We start from the raw sequence: 20737 nt of genomic DNA, 5'->3' as shown, positions 1-20737 counted from the left end.
AAAAGGGTGTAGAAAAATTTGGGCGCAGAAGTCTGGTGGTGAAAAGGTTAACCCAAACACTCTGAATTGTACTTTTAATGAAAAAGGTAATTTACATCTATCTGTGGATAATACATACATAATTGACACACCAGCATCTTGCGACTTCACTTGCTTTGCTGTGAATAGTCCTGTAAATGATCATGTTTCTTTTCTTATTTTAATTTTAACAATAGAAATGATGTCTGACATATCAGAAGATGAGAGTGCAGATGATAATAAAGATGAAGATTCAGATGATGCCTCGGAAAGTGATGACGACGATGATGACGAAGATGAGGACGAAGATGAGGATGATAAAGACAGTCTCACAATAGGGGAATTAGTTGAAAAGGCTGCTTCAAAACAACAGGCAATTAAGGTAGTCTATCTTACATCGTCCATGTTTTTTCATCTAGGGTACCCCAATAATCCAAAAACTTGATATTTGAGTGACTCGCGGACCCAATTAAGAAATTATTTAATATCCTCTCTGAATAATATCAGTTGATATGTGTTTTATAAAACTTGCCACACCCACATTCTGCTATATTCAATGTATGTATTGCGGCATTTGGACAGTTATTAGTGGATGACCTCATTAAAGTTTAATTCCTACTTTGTATGATCTGCAGAAAACCTCTCACTGATAAACATCATAAAGGCTTTGAATTTTGTAGAATTGATGAGAAATCTTATTCAACAGTATCCTGAAATCACTTAGCAAATACTTCAACAAAAATAAGACAGTCTTGAGTATTAACACCAATAAAAAGTACTTTTACTTTGTGATAAAACACTACAATTGTTGCCATATCCAGTGAATTTTTTTTTCATGGTAATGACAATAATTAGTGGCAGTTGTTCTGCATATACAATGTAATACAAAGTGGGAATACAACTTTAATTTTTTTGACATTGTTGTTCCATTTGCAGCACATCATTATTATGTAGTATGTTGATACTGTTTATTGTTGGAGGAAGGTGATAATACCACAGCGAAGTTGTTATGTTATTGATTTATTTTATTTGCAATGTTTGGATGTACCTGGTACATGTAGGCAGTCTTCTTTATAGCTGAGTTATACATGTGCTGATAGTATGCATATTGTATGTATTATCAACTGTTCTGTATAGAGGTGTCACTGTTATTTTGTTTGCGTTTGCGTTTGCAGAGTTCCTCCAGTGATGATAAACCATATGCTAAAATGAAAGTCTTGATATGCTGTGTCTGTCTGGGAGATAACAGGTAAGAGATGATTATCCCTATCTCTTTGAGTGCCAAAGTCATCTTTTTTACCTCTAATTTGTTTTGCAATTTTTCTGAAATTTTGATCAAAGAATTTTAGCCAAAGGGAAATTGCCTCTATTTGGTCCAAATTATTAAAATGTTTCACCAACATTTTGGTGAAATAAAAATGTTGGTGTTCATAATTCAGAAAATATGTAAGCATTGAATTTACAGAGAATAATACATGTATATCTTTAATTTTCTATGTGAATATGTTGCAGCAATGAAGAAGATGAAATCATTGAATGTGACTATTGTGGAATTCCTGTACATGAAGGTATAGTGTTGTCTTCATTGACTACTCTGTGTTCTCCCCAGGATACAAACTGCATGCTACCTTGAAAGACCACATGCTCAAAATCATTAGCGCTATGCTGATTTTTGTGCCTTTACTTTTGGTTATGATTTCCACAGCTATTGTTTTATGAGACTCATTGTGGCTGTTCTTTTAAGCCATAAAAATAACCACCGGATGTCGGAAGGATGCTAAGTTTGTTTGGGTCGGCATGTACTTGTTGCAAGTTGTAGTCTATTTACATCATATTAAACATGAAAACAAACACATGGTCCATATGAACAACCATGTTACATGTATGTGTATGGTAAAAGCAATGATGACACTAAGTTCCCTGTTGTCAGCAAATACAACTGTTGAAAACCTGAACACCTGAGCTTAACACCAAATATTGTTAGCATTACATGTGGTAGTTGAAAATAAATCGTAAATAAAATTGAGGAGGAAAATGCTTTTCTATTGTAATTGGTTTATTGGAATCTGTAAAAATACTGATATATAACCTTACTGATGATCGATTGAAAAAAAACAAAAATCGTTGCAGGCATTACGTAAGGCCCAGAAAACTTGATGTCAAATAGTTCAACTTGCTTTCTATCATGGCTGGTGATCTTTTTGCCTACCTTATTCACAGACAGCAGCCTATCTGCCGTTCTAGTCATAACGCAATATAAAGAGAACTGAAATACTGCATTCTTGGTAGACCCTTTTGATTGAGGTACCACACAAAGTTGCCACGATTGTTTAAGATCATTATTCAATTCAATTTCCACTACGACCAGGGATATTTTGTACAGTTTAGTTGTTGTCAATTAATAGAGAATCCTCCATTGCATTTTTTGCTATTTTTGCACAACAAAAGCGGATGAGTTCTTTATAGTAATACTGATTTTTCTGATTTAAACCATGACTCGTGTTTTCATTCTAAATTATAAAACTAAAAGTAATACAGTGATCAGTTTAAAAGAAATGAAAAAAAATGTACAAATATTATGAATAAATTATGTAAATTATGTGCTAATTATTATGCAAATTAGCCACCATCCTTCATCAAAATTCTGGGGAGACCACTGCTATTGAACATTCCATCAAGGGGCACACTTTGTGCATGACATTGTGTAAACATGGTAACAACTCTTTCACTATTTATTCAAAAGAGTGAAAGTTAGATAAAAACAAAGGTTGAATATTTTGTATTGTGAAAATAGAGGGCGCGCTGTGCCTTGGCATCAGTTTGCTATAATGCTTTGTTTAGGATTTAATATTTGAACACAATTTACATCACTTTGAAATTTACCTGTCCAGTAAAATCATTCTTTATTATCATTTCTAATTGATATGTGTTTATTTTCTTTGTTTTTTGTCAGGCTGCTACGGAGCATCTGATGTAGATTCTGCTATCAGTAATCAGACATCCAGTTCTACAGAGCCCTGGTTTTGTGATTCATGTAAAGCTGGTGTGAAGAGCCCAGTAGGTTCTAAAATGCATGTTTCTTGGTTACCATATTTTAGAAACAGTTATTTTGTTTAAAAAAAACTTTTAATTGATACTTATTCAATTCACTGTGCACTGTTACATGAATCTGCGTCACAAATGGCCTCCAAGATTTTGTTGATACGAAAAGAACCACAGAACTGGTTTTTGCTCTTCAAATTGTATCACTGTATTCACTTTCTTATTACCATGGTTACGTACATCAGTGGAATAGTTGACTCATTAACAAAAATGGAACACTGTGTGAGCGGCAAAAACAAGTCTCCTGGCCGCCTCTTCAGTATCTCTCTTTTGAATACCAACTCTTGATGTAAAAGTGTGCTGTGTTCAGCTAATTATAGTACTGTGATTACTTTTCATTGGAGTTTTATCATTTGAATCCCATTATTGTATATCATCTGTAGTTTTTTTCTAGATGAAAAATGTTTAATTGCGTAAATATGAATGTTTATTTAGAGACTGTGCATAAGTGGCTACCCATCATAACACCTTAACCTTAACTGACATTACAATCAGTGAAAAGTTTGTTTATTCAAAGTATCAATTTTGCATTGTAAATAAGCTCAGCTAAGAGTTTGTTCATGTTGATTCATTGCTCAATACTGCACTGGATTCTGACAGTATTTTGTCCTGGATTCACTGCTTGTCTAAATTGTATCATTCAGCTAGCGCCTATATAAAACCACTTAATGATTTACTGTAAAATATTGAAATTAGTTTTCGCTATTTTGCCTGAGGGGGTCATTTAAGTGAAAATAAAACCCAGCGAATAAACATTTTTTACTATATTTTCCATTCAAAATAAATTCCATACAAAACACCTAAAACGTCTTTTCACCATAAATTAATTCTAGTTTAAATAAAGTATGCATCAAAATAAGAAATAATCTGATATGTTTTAATTTCAGGTGTGTGAGCTGTGTCCTAATATGGGCGGTATATTCAAACAGACAGATACAGGAAGGTGAGTAAACAAGTCAAAAAAATTAGTGCTTGACTTTACAAGAATGTGTGTGATGAAAGCGATGATGACATTAAGTTCCCTGTTGTCAGCAAATACAACTGTTGAAACCCTGAACATCTGAGCTTTACACCACATGAATACCATTATGGACATTGTTCGATTATAATAAACAGTTAATACAGCTGTCGAAGTCATGGACGCTATTACCTTCGCTGATTCTGTCCTAGAATTCCAATATTAGAAACACTTTATCGGCTTGCAGCTCATAAAGTTGCATTCTGAGATCAGTTGTAAAGTTTAATTAGGGGACTGGTTAGCTTGGGACAATGTACTAGTATAAGCTTTTCACCCTTTGAGTGCCTAAGTCAACTTTAGGCACCATTTATTTTCTGCTCTTTTCAACATAAAATTTCAAAAATTTTCAAATTTTTCAATCAAAAACTAAAAAGCAATGTCATGTTTATTCTGAATTCAGTAAAAATTACAGAAAATGGAAATAAATTTACACAGATTTCGGGCTTGAAAAAATTTGGTGCTCAAAGAATTAACAGCACAAAACTAATGTTGGGGGTTTTAGCAAGCATCTGAATATATCATGATATGGAAATGATTAAACATGGGAAAACTCGCCCGGCCCGGACACAGCGAGGATTGACAGATTGAGATTCGCTAGAATGTTTTTAAATTGTATCAAAATAAAGATGTGAAAAATGTAGAAACACAAATACCAAATTTCAAGTTCATGTGTGTGTGTAAGGAATTAATTAATGGTTTATTGAGGTAATGGTTCATATCAAATTACCTTCGCTGACCTTACTGTTGGTTGAAATGCATGTTAATACGGTGCTTGTTTTACAGATGGGTTCATGTGGTATGCTCATTATACATTCCCGGTGTGACCTTTGGTGATGTGGATAAACTCAGTCCTGTGGTACTATCTGAACTCGGTTTTAACAAGTGGGCAACCAGGGTAATGTAAACTTCATTTGCATTTATGCTACAGTATTTACAAAATCTAATGCTAGACTAATATAGCAAATATGGTATTACCTACAGTAGTTACTTGTATATCTTCTCATTCAATGTACCATACTTGCATATTTTTCATGAAAATGAAATATTACTCCCAGATAAAAAAGCTTGGCAAATGTAAGAACATGCAATTTCTATGATGAAATGCAATGGATATGTCACACTTTACCCATAATCCTTTGCTGTAGAATCAAGATGGCGGAATACATAATACTGATGAAAAGTTGAATATCTAGCGAATGAAAAGTGATATAAAAAAACTGTAAATTGCGTTCTCCTACATTTGTGCAGGTCTTTCTTTAGGGAGCATTATGTTGTTTGACTTGAATTCCCCTTTAACCTGTTTACAGTATGTTGTATAATGTTACACTTCATTCAATCAACTCCAATAATAATGCATGCTTTTACCTATTTAGGATTGCTGTTACTGTGAGGATGACCGGTTTGCTAGGACTGGTATTGTTATAGGATGTGATGCCGGGATGTGTAGGAACTACTTTCATGTCACATGGTATGTACTCTCTGTGTCTCACTAAAACATGAAAATTAGTTTTGTTACAGACGTGTTATTCCAAGTATCATTGACACTGTAAGCATATACATTTTTAATTTGCAGTCTTCTAATAGGATATTTCTTTCTTGAGTGAAGAAGCAACAGTGAAAGATGAAATGTTCTTTTATCTTCTACAGTCCCTGTGTTGCCTTTTTTTTACACAATCTGTTGTTTGCCTCAATTCTTGGGAATTTTCTCCTGCCTAATTCTATTTCCAAATTAGGGTCACTAAGTCGAAACTTAGTTACCATTCTTCTCAAATTGAAATCCTGATTTTCTATTAAATATTCTTCAAATTCATATTCCATTTTAAACAGTTTATAAGTTCTTAGTTTGTTTCCTGAATTTCCATTTTTTGGGACATGACTAAGTTGCTGATTCCATGTTTGTATATATTTATTTGTTAATTTTTCCTTCAACAATTTACAATACAATTTAATATACAGTACAGTCTGAGGAAACATTAAGCCCCAACGCATTCTATTACATTCTATTAAAAGTTAGTTTTTAATTATTTATCATCGTTATAAATAATTTTAAAATCGTCTTTAATTTATTAATCTAATTCCATATTTGATAATTTTGAAAACAAGATAGCTTTAAGCCAACTCAAAGCTACCTAAGTTGTTCATGGGATTAATCTATAAGACTGAGAAAAAAAAATATCTGTTTCTCGTTTCCGCGTGCATCAGTTTGAACTATGCGCCTCGAACATTTTTTTTTCCTTTAAAGCAATCCAAAATGCACTTGTACTCGCACTTGTCTCATATTTCCCCCATTATCCCCAGTATTCAAAAAAAAAATCTCTTCACCGCCTCATTTTAAAATTTCCATGTAATGAGAAACAGAGAAATTTTTTTTCCTGGCCTAAAGTAAAATTTATCTGTTCAATGTGTGACTAGTATTTATTATTTGTATGGTAAAAGCAATGATGACACTAAGTTCCCTGTTGTCAGCAAATACAACTGTTGAAACCCTGAACACCTGAGCTTTTATCACCGAGTCACATTATCAATTATTTTCCACACATGTTCATGTTGTTACATGTACCTCTGGTGTTATTGTCAGTAGAATTATTGGCAACTCTATTTGAACATTAATATCTGTTCTGGTGATATTTATTTAATACATGTATGTTCTATATTTGTTTTTTTCCATAGTGCTCAGCGTGTTGGCTTATTGTCTGAGGCATCACCAGAAGAGGTTTGTAAAATAATATTCTATTTTACAGCTGTAGACATTTTGACACGTCGTATACTTACCATATTTAGCTCTGCTGTCGACTTTGTCGAGCGGAGCTTATCATACGAGTGATTGTCCATCGTCGTCCGTGTCAATGTTTTACTTTTTCGACTTCTTCTCGAAAACTACAAGCCTGAATGCTTTGATACTTGGTGTATATGTACCTTGGGTAGACCTCTCTCAGATTTGTTCATTTCATGATGATATCTTCAATTCTCTAATTTTGGTGAATATTTTTGTAATTTTTAGTAAAAAGTGAAATTTTCAACTTCTTGTTAAAAACCGCTAGTCCAATTGCTTTGATATATTATACATATAGGTACTACATGTGGACCTCTCTCAGATTTGTTCATTTTCTAATGATGTCTTCAGTTCTTTAATTGAAATGTACATTGCTAACAGCGGAGCTATCTCAGCCGATAGGCTGCTTGTTTCTGTATATTAGCATTGCTTACACATGCATAATTTCGTCTGTCAAAATGAGTTACATGAATTAAGTATATTAGAGATCTGCTTTTGAACAAATAGATGATACCCCCCGGTAGTTGTATATTTTCTCAATTCTTCATGACTTAGCAAATAAATTTATTTGGTTAGTAAGAAAAATCTTACCTGGATGTCTAAATTTAAGTGGCAAGAGACTAACCTGTGAAACACTCTGATATCCAGAATAAGATTTAGAGTAAATGATAACATAAACAACTTCAGAGTTCCAACTAAAACTTCTTGAATACCATAGAGTAGATGATAGATGATAAATGGCTGGATGACAATGTCGATAGTTATCCGTGGCTGTGCTAGACTACAATGTATTTTGTGAATAATTTCATCTTCTATTCATTCATTCACATTCATTCATTCATTCATTCATTCATTCATTCATTGACACCATTCGACAGTGTGTGAAAACAATGATGACACTAAGTTCCCTGTTGTCAGCAATAATAATGTTGAAACCCTGAACACCTGAGTTTTCACAACAGAAAGTTAAAATATATCAAAAAAAGATTTAAATATAAGTGGATGCAATGGTAAACAGATTCTGATCATGACTGTATTTTGTGTCGCGATAATATTTTATTTTATAGATCAATAAGTTACTTTGTATAGGAGAATCCTTGATATTAAATGAGTGTGTATTTCTCTATTCTAGGACATTGCTGATCCGTTTTATGCATATTGCAAAGTACATGTTGAAAAGCTTCTTATGAAAAGTAAAAGGCAGAACTGGTTGGCTGTTAAATCCCACTGTCGACAACAGTCTATTGATAATGTGCAAGATGAGATTCTAAAGGTGAGGAGTCAATATATAAACTTGTGATTTGTCATGTGTTTGGTCATGTGTTTGGTCATGTGTTTGGTCATGTGTTTGGTCAAGTGTTTGGTCAAGTGTTTGGTCAAGTGATTGGTCATGTGATTTGTCATGCGATAGGTCCCATGTGCGAAGCACAAAATGGGAGTCTTTGCAGTTAGTGTGTCTGTATGTGTGTATATATGTGTCCGACTGTTCCACTGCTATCTCAAGAACCATACATCGGTTTTTGATGAAACTTGGTGCATAGATGCTCTGGGCCAATGCGCAGATTTGATTAGGTTTTGGTAAAAATCCATGCTCGTTAATTACCTAATTTGCATGATAATTAGCTAATTTTTAGCTGTTCTATGACTGTTCCACTGATATCTAAAGAACCACTCATTGGATTTTGATGAAACTTGGTATATAGATGCTCTGAACATATGCGCAGATTTGATTAGTTTTTGGTAAAAATCCGTGCATATTAATTACCTAATTTGCATGATAATTAGCTATTTTTTAGTGGTTCCATGACTGTTCCACTGATATCTAAACAACCACTCATTGGATTTTGATGAAACTTGGTACATAGATTTTCTGAACTAATGCTAGGTTTTGATTAGTTTTTGGTAATAATCCGTGGATACTAATTACCTAATTTGCATAATGATTAGTCAATTTTCGGTTTTTCCACTGATATCTCAAGTACTAATCATCACATTTCAATGAAACTTGGTACATAGATGTCATATGACACTGCACAGACCTGATAGTTTTTATGGTAATATCAGTACATGTAATTACCTAATTTGCATAATTAATTAATTTTCAGCTTTTGATATAAGTAGTGAGCATTACATTTCAATGAAACTTGGTACTTACATACTCAAGGACTATGCAGAGATTGATTGTTTCGGATAAATGTTTGTGCATATTAATCACCTAATTTGCATAATTAGTTAATTTTCGGCTTTTCCACGGGTATCTCAAGTACTAATCATCACATTTCAATGAAACTTGGTACATAGATCCTTTAGGACTATGCAGAGACCTGATTAGTTTCAGGGTAAATAATTGTGCATATTAATTACCTAATTTGCATAATTAATTTTCAGCTTTTCTACTGATATCTAAAGTACTAAGTACATCACATTTCAATGAATCTAAAATTATGCAGAGACCCAATTAGTTTTTGGTAAATATTTGTGCATATTAATCACCTAATTTGCACAATTAACCAATTTCCAACTTTCACACTGATATCTCAGGTACTACCATAAAAACCCTCAAATAAGAGCTACTTTGTAACACTTTCATTTCTGGGTGGTGCTTATTTGAGGTAACATGTTGACAACCCTGTAGCCAGTGGCTCTTAAACCAGGGTCATCAAACTTTTTCATTGTGAAATAGGGAAGGGGATAGGCAAACACACACACAACCAAAACAGACAAGTAATTATTAATGATGTATCATTGCAATTAATTTATTCTGTAAAAATACTGTTATGGGAATAACAAATGTCAAATAAATACGACGATTCGACGTTTCATCGACAATGTGTAGCAATGCCTGAAGTCAGGTTTCACTGACAATGCGTAGCGATGCCTGAAGTCGGATTTTGTAGCACTCTCAGTGTCTGACCCAACACTCAAATCACTTGTACAATTGTTTACCAAGTTTGGTACGGCAAACTTTTTTCTTGAAAACTGGGAATAACTTGCGTGGCTGTGGCTGCCGAGGTGGTTGATTTGGTGACAATATAAAATAGTTTCGGATAGAATTGATCTGATCAGCAGCGACAGGAGAGGACATACTTGCAAAGGAAGCATGGAACGAATGATAAAAATGATGCCCAATCACTTGTATTTATGGCAAAAAAAATAAATAAAAACACGTTTTTCTATAGATTTGTACAGCTTGGGTACTTGGGCATTGTTTTAATTGCGCTAGACGTCTGACAGTACAGCTTTGGTTTATGTTTCCGTTTCATAATCAAGCCAGCTTATAATGATATTCACGTACTTCACAGTCCACGCAAACAGGGTCAAACTATAGCCCCACCCCTATATAACCAAATACGAAACGATACCGAGAAAGTAACAATTACATGTATTAAAAATAATTTCCTGTGACCAATCGGAGAGACGAAATCATTCACGAAAGCCCAGGCCTGTTACAAGGCATTTTCTGATTGGTACAAGTTCAGATTATTTTCAATTCTCACAAATAGCTAATTTAAATATTTGGGTCAGGCGGGTCACGTAGACTTCACTTTGCTGTAAGACAAGTTGATCGCACTAGTTTGTGGAACTAATCCATTCGACTTCAATTTTGATTATTTTCGGCAAGAGAGTCCTCCCCAAACTAATGCCAGTTATTTTGTTACTTCTCTGAACATTTTGTCTCGAATCATCCAAAAACGAACGTCTCAAATAAAATGCAAAAAATAACCCAAAATCACGATCAGCGAGAGTGGGCTGCGTAATTATTACATTCTCACAGTCGGAGCTACGTCACGATCCCTCAAACGTTGCCATGACCGGATTAACACCTCTGTTTTCCCCCACGCTAACCAAATTCCCACCACGCTGCTGACTTCCTGTTCCGGTCCGTCTGTGAGAATGTATTTTCGATACCTCCGATTTTCCAATAAAGGCGTTCTAAAATCGTGACGTTGTTTACTTGGTTATAAAGACAACATTGACAATGAATATCTCAACGTGTCCTTCGTTGTTTCGGCAAAAAACATACTAGTAGTTACTACTGAATAGTTTGTGAATTGGTCGATTGTGTGTCAGAAATATAAAATGGACAAGTTGACAGTCACATTCACGCTCTCAGTGCATTTATTTCGTCTATCATTCTTCCGTTCTCAATTACACAGGACATCAGGCAAGTTATGGGGATAATCTTTATTTGTCTCACACCTTCTGTGGGGCAATAAACAATGCAGGTGGAAGTGAGGCATGACAAGCTCGGTGTCTGCCTGATTGTAAACAACCGAGCGGCTGGCGCTTATTTCAGAGTTCTTATTGACAAAACCACTCAACTCTTGGTGGCTCTTAATGGAGGGTCAAATGTAACAAATTTTCACTGAGTGGCTCTTAATTGAGGGTGGCGCTTATTTGCGGGTAATCATCACATATCAATGAATGTTTATACATGGATGCTGTAGGACAATAGACAGACCTGGATAATTGTGGGTTAAAATCTGTACATATTAATTACCCAATTTGCATAATTAACCAATTTTAAGCTTTCACACTGATATCTAAAGTACTAATTTCCATTTTAATGAAACTTAGTACAAAGATGCTCTAGGACAATGTACAAACCTAATTAGTTTGGGGTAAAACTCTGTTCATATTATTTCCCCAATTAGCATAATAATTCATAATTTTTTGGTTCTAATCACATTTCAATTAAACTTGGTACATAGAGTTTTTGTTACATTGCGCAGACCTTGTTAGTTTTACAATCAAATCTGTTCATGTTAATTTTCTGATTTGCATAATTAGTTTTCAGCTAAGTAATTTCAAATTATATTTAATGTGTCTCCAATACTCTCAGCACATGGGAGTTCTTTCTAAGCTTTCTTTGATTTTTTTTAGAATCGAATTCTTGCCAAGCTAGAACTATCAAAAGAGAAATACAATGAAGGCAGAAAGAAAATCCCTCCACCATGGGGTGAGTCAACTGTTATGCTTCTACAACATATTTGGTATGGTTTCTAGTCTGGTGATCTTCTTATTTTAACCCCCATTGGATCTTGTTACCTTTTCTTTAATATCATGGGTGGACTTTGCAGCATTTCATTTTTGGTTTTCAGATTGGATTCAAAATGGCCAACTGGTGGCCATTTTGTTTTAATGAAGCCAGTTCTGGACATACAATTCATGTTCAAATGTGATATATTTCTTTAACTTATTAACTCACAGAGATTATGTAATGTAATTACTTGTTACGTTTTGATTGCAGTGCCAACAGATAAGGTACCACGCCTTTTATCATCCTGTCCATCAGCCTGTCGCAGACTTATGAAGAAAGCAGAAATGTTAGGTATTAGCACAGATGTAAGTTGCAACGAATCAGATTCTGTCTTCTTAACAAATTATTACATAGTGAATCATTGACTTGAATATGTTTCTTTTGTGTCCCAGTGAAGTAACTGACATGACTTGTGCTGCTCACGAAAATTTGTCTTTTGCAAAATCAGAGCAGGTTTCAAGTTATATGATTTGCTGTTTCAAAAAGTCAAAATCGCGCACGACGCAAATTATCTTTTTTTGGTATAATTAAACAATTGTTTATGTACAATTATTGCCTGCAGACTGTGTCCATGCGGTCAGCCAATGAAAGTCATGATCACCGAGGTAAATGGCGAGTGGCACCAGCTTTCAGTCCTGAATTCGTTGCTTATTTCCTTGGTAAGTGTAGTGTAGTGAGAAGCTTAAGAAACCAGTGAAGTAAATTAAGCAATGCTCATTGAATTTGCATACATGCAGGTGGTATGTGGAACATAGTTTATTTAATATGAGATTATTAAAACAATATCGCACAAAGGCATACGGTCTCAACCAACACATAGCTGATTCTGTGCTACCTGAGTGCGCATATTTTGCAGTATTGTCATGACAATATTATTAATATACATCTTTCCCTGTGTGTAGTAATAATTTATTGAGAGATTTTAAAGTGGTAATATTCTAAGAGTGTCATTTGAAAAGGTGGAAAAATCACCACTTCAAAATGTTCTGTAAAAAAAATAATACTTTACTACAATATTAGAATTCTGTAGTACATTGTATTCTAGACTTCACAAACTTTTGGAATTGTATATTTTTAAGATTTTTTGATCAGTCAAAAGATGGCGCAGTTTGAGGTTGCCAATCAATTTCAATGATATTTAGTGTTTTTACTTTATCATCCAAATGTGTACCAGTGATTATTGATCCTGGCATTATGAATATTTATGAAACTTCAAAGAGAGTATATTAGGGAAGTGATCAAATATTGGTAAATTTGAAAGGATCATGAAAACTACAACTATATAGTAAATCTTTAAAAACTGTGGCATCAGGATACTTGCACCCCTTTGTTATACTCGTAACCATGTGATTTGTCTTTAACAGAACGTAATGTAAAGATGAATAATGCCAAGATCCATCTTGATAAATTGATAGAACAAAGCGACAAATTACAAACGCAACAACTTGAACTTCGGGAAAAGTATGACTCGGTAAGTGAAGCGGGGTTATAGCAGTTCATTCGTTTGAAATCCAAATACCGTAACAACAAAATGGCTTAAACATTAAAATGTGACTTCTTTTTTACCTTAGACACAGCTCTCTCATTTAGTTGCATTTAAGCTAATTTTTTGTTCCCATCTGTTTTCACACTGGCACGAATATTATTTTACATTGGTGTTGATATCCTCTTTTTCATGGGATGATTAAACTCCACCATTTTTAGCTCTGCAGTCGACTTTGTCAAGCGAAGCTTATCACACGAGTGATTGTCCGTCGGCGTTTGTGTCAATGTTTTACCTTTTTGACTTCTTCTTGAAAACTACAAGCCTGAATGCTTTGATAATTGGTGTATATATATCTTGGGTAGTATAGACCTCTCTCAGATTTGTTAATTTCATGATATCTTCAATTCTCTAATTTTGGTGAATATTTTTGTCATTTTTGGTAAAAAGTGATATTGTCGACTTCTTGTTAAAAACCGCAAGTCCAATTGCTTTTTTATTACATATACAGGTACTACATGTGAACCTCTCTCAGATTTGTTCATTTTGTGATGATATCTTTAATTCCCAAATTTTGGTGAATATTTTTGTCATTTTTGGTAAAAAGTGATATTTTTTTGACTTATTGTTAAAAAACGCAAGTCCAATTGCTTTGATATTACATATATAGGTACTACATGTGGACCTCTTTCAGATTTGTTAGTCCCCGTTCGGACGCAGTCCGAAAACGGGGACTTATGTTTTGCCCTGTGTGCGTCCGTCCGTCCGTCCGTGATCACCTGTATCTCGAACATGCATGGACCGATTAAGTTCAAACTTAACTCATACATCACACATTATATGGGACATATGCACATGCATTTTTTTCATGATCCGATTAACGATAGCCGAATAGCGGCCATTTTAAGGCCGAAAATGCATCAAAATCGCACATTTTCACCATTCCGGACCCGGATCTCAGTTATGCATGGACGGATTTTGTTCAAATTTGGTACATACATTAAACATAATAGGACCTTGATGCACGTCATTTTTTTTTTCGGATCAAGTTCGAAATAGCCGACTGGCGGCCATTTTGTTTTAAAGAATTCATTTCTGGATCCGTATCCGAGACATGTCTGGATTGATCAAGTTCAAACTTCACACACACAAGGTACATCATGTCACAAATATGTATGTGCATTTGTTTCATGATCTCTTTAACGATAGCCAAATGGGGGCCGCTTTAAGACCGAAAATGCATTGAAATCGCACATTGTCACCATTCCGGACCCGTATCTCAGTTATGCATGGATGGATTTTGTTCAAATTTGGTACATACATTAAACATAATAGGACCTTGATGCACGTCTTTTTTTTTTTTCGGATCAAGTTCGAAATGGCCGACTGGCGGCCATTTTGTTAAAGAATTCAGTTCTGGATCCGTATCCAAGACATGTCTGGATTGATCAAGTTCAAACTTCACACACACATGGTACATCATGTCACAAATAGATATGTGCATTTGTTTCATGATCTGCTTAACAATAGCGGAATGATGGCCATTTTAAGGCCGAAAATGCATCAAAATCACGTATTTTCACAATTCCAGAACCGGATCTCAGTCATGCATGGATGGATTTTGTTCAGATTTAGCACAATGTGTTGTACATATGCAGGTGCATTTCGGTCATGATCTGCTTTGAATGTATATGTCACTCAAATATGAACGGAACGGGGACGTGTCATTGACAATGACTTGTTCATTTTGTAATGATATCTTTAATTCTTTAATTTTAGTGAATATTTTTGGTAAAAAGTGATATTTTTGACTTCTTATTAAAAACCGCAAGTCCAATTGCTTTGATTTTACATATATAGGTACTACATGTGGACTTCTCTCAGATTTTTTAATTTCGTTGTGAAATCTTCAATTATTTAATTTTGATGATTATTTTTGTCATTTTGGGTAAAAAGTGATATTTTCGACTTCTTGTTGAAAACCGCAAGTTCGATTGCTTTTTTAATACATGTATAGGTACTACATATGGACTTCTTTCAGATTTGTCCCGTTGCTTTTTATATATATATTGTTAATTTTCTAATGATATCTTCAGTTTATTAATTGTAATGTGCCTTGCTAACAGCGGAGCTATCTCAACCGAGAGGCTGCTTGTTAAATATATCATGTTCACTTTTTTTTTTTTTGCTTTTTATGTCAACACCAGCATAAAGCAACACAAAAAGCAGCTGTATAAACATTCTATAATTATGTGTTTCACTCTTCTGGTTATGTAACCACACAAAACTATTAAAAATGATTGATTTTTGCTGCTAGGAATTCTTGTGATTAATTGATTTTTATGGCACTTGTGAAGACGAAATTTTGTGACAGTTGCTGACATTCTGTGTTGTACAACCCCGGAGAAAATTTCGCAGTTTTCACTGACATGGGGAAAATGCATGAAATTAAAGTGTAGAATTTTCTTTTCAGTTGTCAGCTGACATTGAAACTTTAAAAGTAACAAATAATGATCTAAGAGGAAATGGTGAAAGTTTGTGGTCAACGCTCAGTAAACTTGGAGGGAAGGTTGGTAAAATAACTGTTATGTCATTCGTACACACACAAAGGTTGATTTTCTACATGTAAGAACAGCCTCTATAATTGTGGAGACTTTGTAAAGCATGGAGGGAAGGCAGTTAAATGAACAGCCTCTATAATAATACACTCAGTAGGCTAGGAGGGGGAATGAATGGCGAACACGGCACCTTGACTTGTTTTTTTCACTGCATGCATGTCTAGAATGGATTTTCAAACTGCAATGTGCAATTGTTCAGTATGTGTGGATTGGGTCATGACCAGTTTGCGTCTGTCTTTGCAAATGCTTATTGAGAAATACATTGTATATTTCGACATTTTTTGTAGTCTTTTTACATACAATCATTATGGTTAAAATGAATTCATCGATATTAATGTACTGTACTATCCTTAAATATAACACAATTGACGCGAATTCATTTTACTTTCAGAAACTACCTCTACCATCTGTTCTTAGATCACCTCACAATCCTAAAGTTTCACCAACCATGAAAGAAACTTCCAAGTCTTCTACAATGACTGTTATAAACCTGTTAGTAGATTTTCTCTGATTTGCTGTGTATTCTTATTCCCTGTTCATCCATTCATGCTATGTATCATTTTGCTTTGTTCTCATATTGGATTTGTAAATTTCAATTTAAGATGATTGAATGGCAAGAATTTTATAAAGTGAGCTGAAATCAAACATTGGATCTTGACCATGGAGAGATTAGAACATCATTTGACCCTGATTACATCATTTTGTTTTACTTCACAAATTCAAAATGTCCGACTGGCTGCCATTATTTTCAAGAAAGCAGTTCAGTCACTAGTTACTAAAATCACTTCTGCCTAGGAGAATTTCCAGAGTCTCATCATCATTTTGGGCAATAAAGACAGTTTCAGATATTGTTTTTAGTTTTTGATCATTTTTCAGTTTATCGATTTTTATCAATATTTCATGTGGAGATGAACAGAATGTACAAAATCATTTTCTAAATGGTGCCAACAATTCACAATGGCGCTCAAAGTTTTAAACAAATTAATTCAGAATAATTCAAATTAATTTAGCATCAATGTATCAGTGTTTCCCTAACGCAAATTTGCCACTGAGAAATGTTTGGGTTTCATCTCAAAAAACATCTTCAATATGATTTGAAAACAAAGTGCATATAATTAAAAGAATTATTTCTCATATTGCCAAATTTCACTGAGAAACTTTGGCAACTCACTGAGAAAATTTCGCCTATGGTTAAGGCTTAGGGAGAAACACTGGTCTGTATGTGTGTGGTAAAAGCAAAGATGACACTAAGTTCCCTGTTGTCAGCAAATACAACTGTTGAAACCCTGAACACCTGAGCTTTACACACCAATACATTACTATTATGTGTTGAAAATACATTGCATGTTACAATTAAATAGTTGGTTAATCTGTTCTAGTTGTCTATATAGAATGTTAATATCTATGTGCCCTTAAAATTTCATTCTGAAATCATCATCTGTAAAGTTTCACTGGGTGGTGGGGTTGGGCTGGGCTGGTTGTCCAGAGACAAATATGTGTGAAATATGTGATTGTCATATGATCAACACTTCTGAAAGTTGCCAATCATTTGGGCATCCCATTCAAATTTGTTCATTTTATTCATTTATTATTCTATTGTCGATTTATTGTTACAGATGTGGTATATGTTCCAAATCTACTGACCAGCATTTATTGGCTCTTTGTGATACATGTAGTAAGTTTTATCATCTCGGGTGTCTAGATCCACCATTAACAAGAATGCCAAAGAAAACCACATACAGTGGATGGTGAGTTTTGCTAAATCTCTTCTTCTCGAAATAATAGGATCACTTCATCTTATAAAACCTTGGCATATCTATAATCTTTATAGACAAGTGTGACACAAATGATGTTCCATCTATTGTCCCATCTTTGCTTAACCTTTTCCCCACCAACTACCTCTTATCATCACAAATTCAAAAAATAGTCCCGTTTATAGTCTGCACTTTCTTTCAGAAGATTGGGACAAAAATGGCAAAATTTTTTGAGTAAAAACTGAATATTGACTAAAATTTTATCTGTTGGCTCCAAAATTAGGGTTGATTTCAAGAAATATTGAAGAATACAAGAAAAAAGTGCAGACAAATTTGGGAGAGAAAGTCTGGTGGTGAAAAAGTTAATATTCAAATTTTTGCATTTGTTACTAGGCAATGTTCAGAGTGTTGTAGCAGTGGAAGTGACAGTTCAGTTGCACCAGTGGAGGCGACTGCTGAACCGACTCCAGACAGTACGACTAGTGATAAAACACGGCGAAGTCGACGACAGATAAAAGAACCTAATAAATTCACACCAGTTCAAGCATTGTATGCTGACAGTAAAAAAATAGCTGTATGTATAATTCTATTATGTATTGTTGTATAACACTAACAATCTGTTTGTATTAAGTTGCTTGAGTTTTAAAAACTAAGAATTGAAGTTGTAGTGATTGTGATGTGCACAAGTGATCCCCTGCACAAGTGTCTCTTGCAAACTACATGTTTGTACTTCTTAAAACTGATAAATTACTATTTTATTCATAAAAACCTGAAATCAACATTATGCTAATCATTATGTTGCTGAATTTGCGTAGTGCAATATGCACTTTTTAAGGAGTGCTTTTTTCTTATGAAAACTACATACCTAATTCAATGTATCCTCGGAGGTGGACATCCAGGCATTTTCTACCGCCTGGCAACCCTCACGGTGAAAACAAAGGCCAAAACTCGCAGAAAACGGTACTTTGGGATGGTTGTTGAGAGTCCCCTGAACAGTGTAACAAGATTAGCCCTACATGTGTAACATATATAAATTTGGTTGTTCAGGATTACTTCAAAGTTGAGTTTGTGTTGTTTTCTCAAATTTTCACCGGCTCGAACGGCGTTCCACAGCAGTGCGCCCAGAGCCCATAGAAATGCATGTACAGTGGTGCACCTCTTAGCAACATGGAACGTCTTGTGACGTAGCTCCGCCCCCGACGATTTCAGACATTTTGACCAGTTAATATTTTCATAGATTATCAGATGATTTCCATTCTTGATTTTGTGCACATCAATTGCCCTGTTGTGTAACCAGCCAATGCGTGATAGAAATTTTTGGGAGCGGACATCGGGCATTTTCATCGCCTGGCAACCATCACAATGAAAACAATTCCGATAACTCATAGAAAACGGTACTTTGGGATAGTTTTGAAACTCCCTTGGGCAGTGTGAACAATTGCCCCTGCATGTGCAACATATATAAATTTGGTTGCTTATGATTACTTCAAAGTTAATTTTGTGCTGTTTTCACGGTGGCCGGTGTTCCACAGCAGCTCGCGCAGCCCCCATAGAAATACCCTGGTACATTGGTGCGTGTCTTAGCAACATGGAATGTTCTGTGACATAGCTCCGCTAGATGGATTAAATGGGGTTACAGTGCAAATTGCTCATAAATTGCCACAATCAGTGTCACTTGGTGGTTTGATGTGCTTCCCATGCTACATGTACAATGCATGTAAAACGTATAGTTTATTTATGAGATCAAAACATGCACTGTGTTATTTTTACAACACTTAATTAACAAAAATCATGTGTTTGACTTTTATCGCGGCAAACGGCTTATTGGATCTTGCTGGTATTTGAATGGTAAGGACTGATTTTTGTTGATGAACTGGTTGATAAGTAATTTGTGTATTAAAAAGTTAGAATTATGTAAACTAATGTTACTTTGTTTTGCATGGAAATTACAGGCTGTTATGTTCTTGATTGTAATACTTATGCATGCTGTATGAACAAGTAATAGCATTTTTCATGATTGAAAAACTTATTAAAATATAACTAAATCATAGAATGCATTACAATGCGTGTAAAACATGAAATGAGGACAACCTATATAGATGATAAAAACAATTTCATCCCTGAGTGCATTTCTTTGCTGTGATTTACATTGATTTATTGAGAATCTAAAGAATTTTATCGCCTGAACAAAGCCCTTGAGAAACTATTTTCAAGATACGAGTGCCTCTGTTGATAATTCTACTGTTAACTCATTCAAATCAAACATCTTTAAGAATAATTAATCATTGTAATAAAGAGAAAAAAATGATTATACTTTTGTCAATTTTTCTGATATAAGAGCGATGATGACACTAAGTTCCCTGTTGTCAGCAAATACAACTGTTGAAAACCTGAACACCTGAGCTTTCATTTTCCACCACTGTTACTTGAGAAATGTAAGATCATAGTTGGACATTATGTCTCACTTGTATACATGTAATGTACCAGAGAGTCATACTGTTATTGTATGATAGACAAATCTGAGGGTTATCTAGATCCTGAATCATAATTGCATATTACTGAAAAATAATTCAATTCAATTTAAAGAAATACATGTATTTCTAAGGTCTATTGTCAATCAAACTCGAGCACTTTCTTTTGCATAATACATGCCATGCTATGACTGATCAAACAAGTGTAATTTACCCCAAACCCCATCATGTTTTAGTTGACCCAATATTCAAAGTTCATCTCTAATGCCAACTGTGTATGTGCTGTCACAATATCATTTATTGAGCACAGTTTCACAATAGTACCAACTCCCAGAAGTATGCATGGTCAAAGTTAGGTTTTGTTGCTTACTTTGTGTGCAAATTGTCTTTTTACATAAATCTTGTGCAAGTGTTTCTCCATATTCTGGTTCTGACCATGGAGGTAAAACAGAGTCTTTT

General features: G+C 34.5%; 1 protein-coding gene across 3 annotated transcripts in view; it reads left to right on the top strand.

Annotated features, from left to right (window-relative positions):
* The window catches only part of LOC100377061 (PHD finger protein 14-like), a 31839-nt gene that overhangs the window by 4825 nt on the left and 6277 nt on the right, over positions 1 to 20737 (top strand). For all 3 annotated transcript variants that reach the window (XM_085491124.1, XM_085491123.1, XM_085491121.1), the window contains exons 3-19: positions 216 to 400; positions 1194 to 1267; positions 1531 to 1586; positions 2972 to 3075; positions 4008 to 4063; positions 4922 to 5033; positions 5512 to 5606; positions 6809 to 6851; positions 8044 to 8184; positions 11796 to 11871; positions 12163 to 12257; positions 12515 to 12611; positions 13317 to 13423; positions 15909 to 16004; positions 16445 to 16545; positions 17670 to 17801; positions 18201 to 18381. In XM_085491124.1, coding sequence (XP_085347250.1) covers positions 216 to 400; positions 1194 to 1267; positions 1531 to 1586; positions 2972 to 3075; positions 4008 to 4063; positions 4922 to 5033; positions 5512 to 5606; positions 6809 to 6851; positions 8044 to 8184; positions 11796 to 11871; positions 12163 to 12257; positions 12515 to 12611; positions 13317 to 13423; positions 15909 to 16004; positions 16445 to 16545; positions 17670 to 17801; positions 18201 to 18381 — 1751 coding nt within the window. The remainder of the gene's footprint in view (positions 1 to 215; positions 401 to 1193; positions 1268 to 1530; positions 1587 to 2971; positions 3076 to 4007; positions 4064 to 4921; positions 5034 to 5511; positions 5607 to 6808; positions 6852 to 8043; positions 8185 to 11795; positions 11872 to 12162; positions 12258 to 12514; positions 12612 to 13316; positions 13424 to 15908; positions 16005 to 16444; positions 16546 to 17669; positions 17802 to 18200; positions 18382 to 20737) is intronic.

The sequence above is a fragment of the Saccoglossus kowalevskii genome, chromosome 16, assembly GCF_978046115.1.
Source record: "Saccoglossus kowalevskii chromosome 16, keSacKowa6.1, whole genome shotgun sequence".
NCBI lineage: Eukaryota > Metazoa > Hemichordata > Enteropneusta > Harrimaniidae > Saccoglossus > Saccoglossus kowalevskii.
Note: the sequence above shows the minus strand (reverse complement) of the source record. Positions and strands in the feature narration are given on the sequence as shown.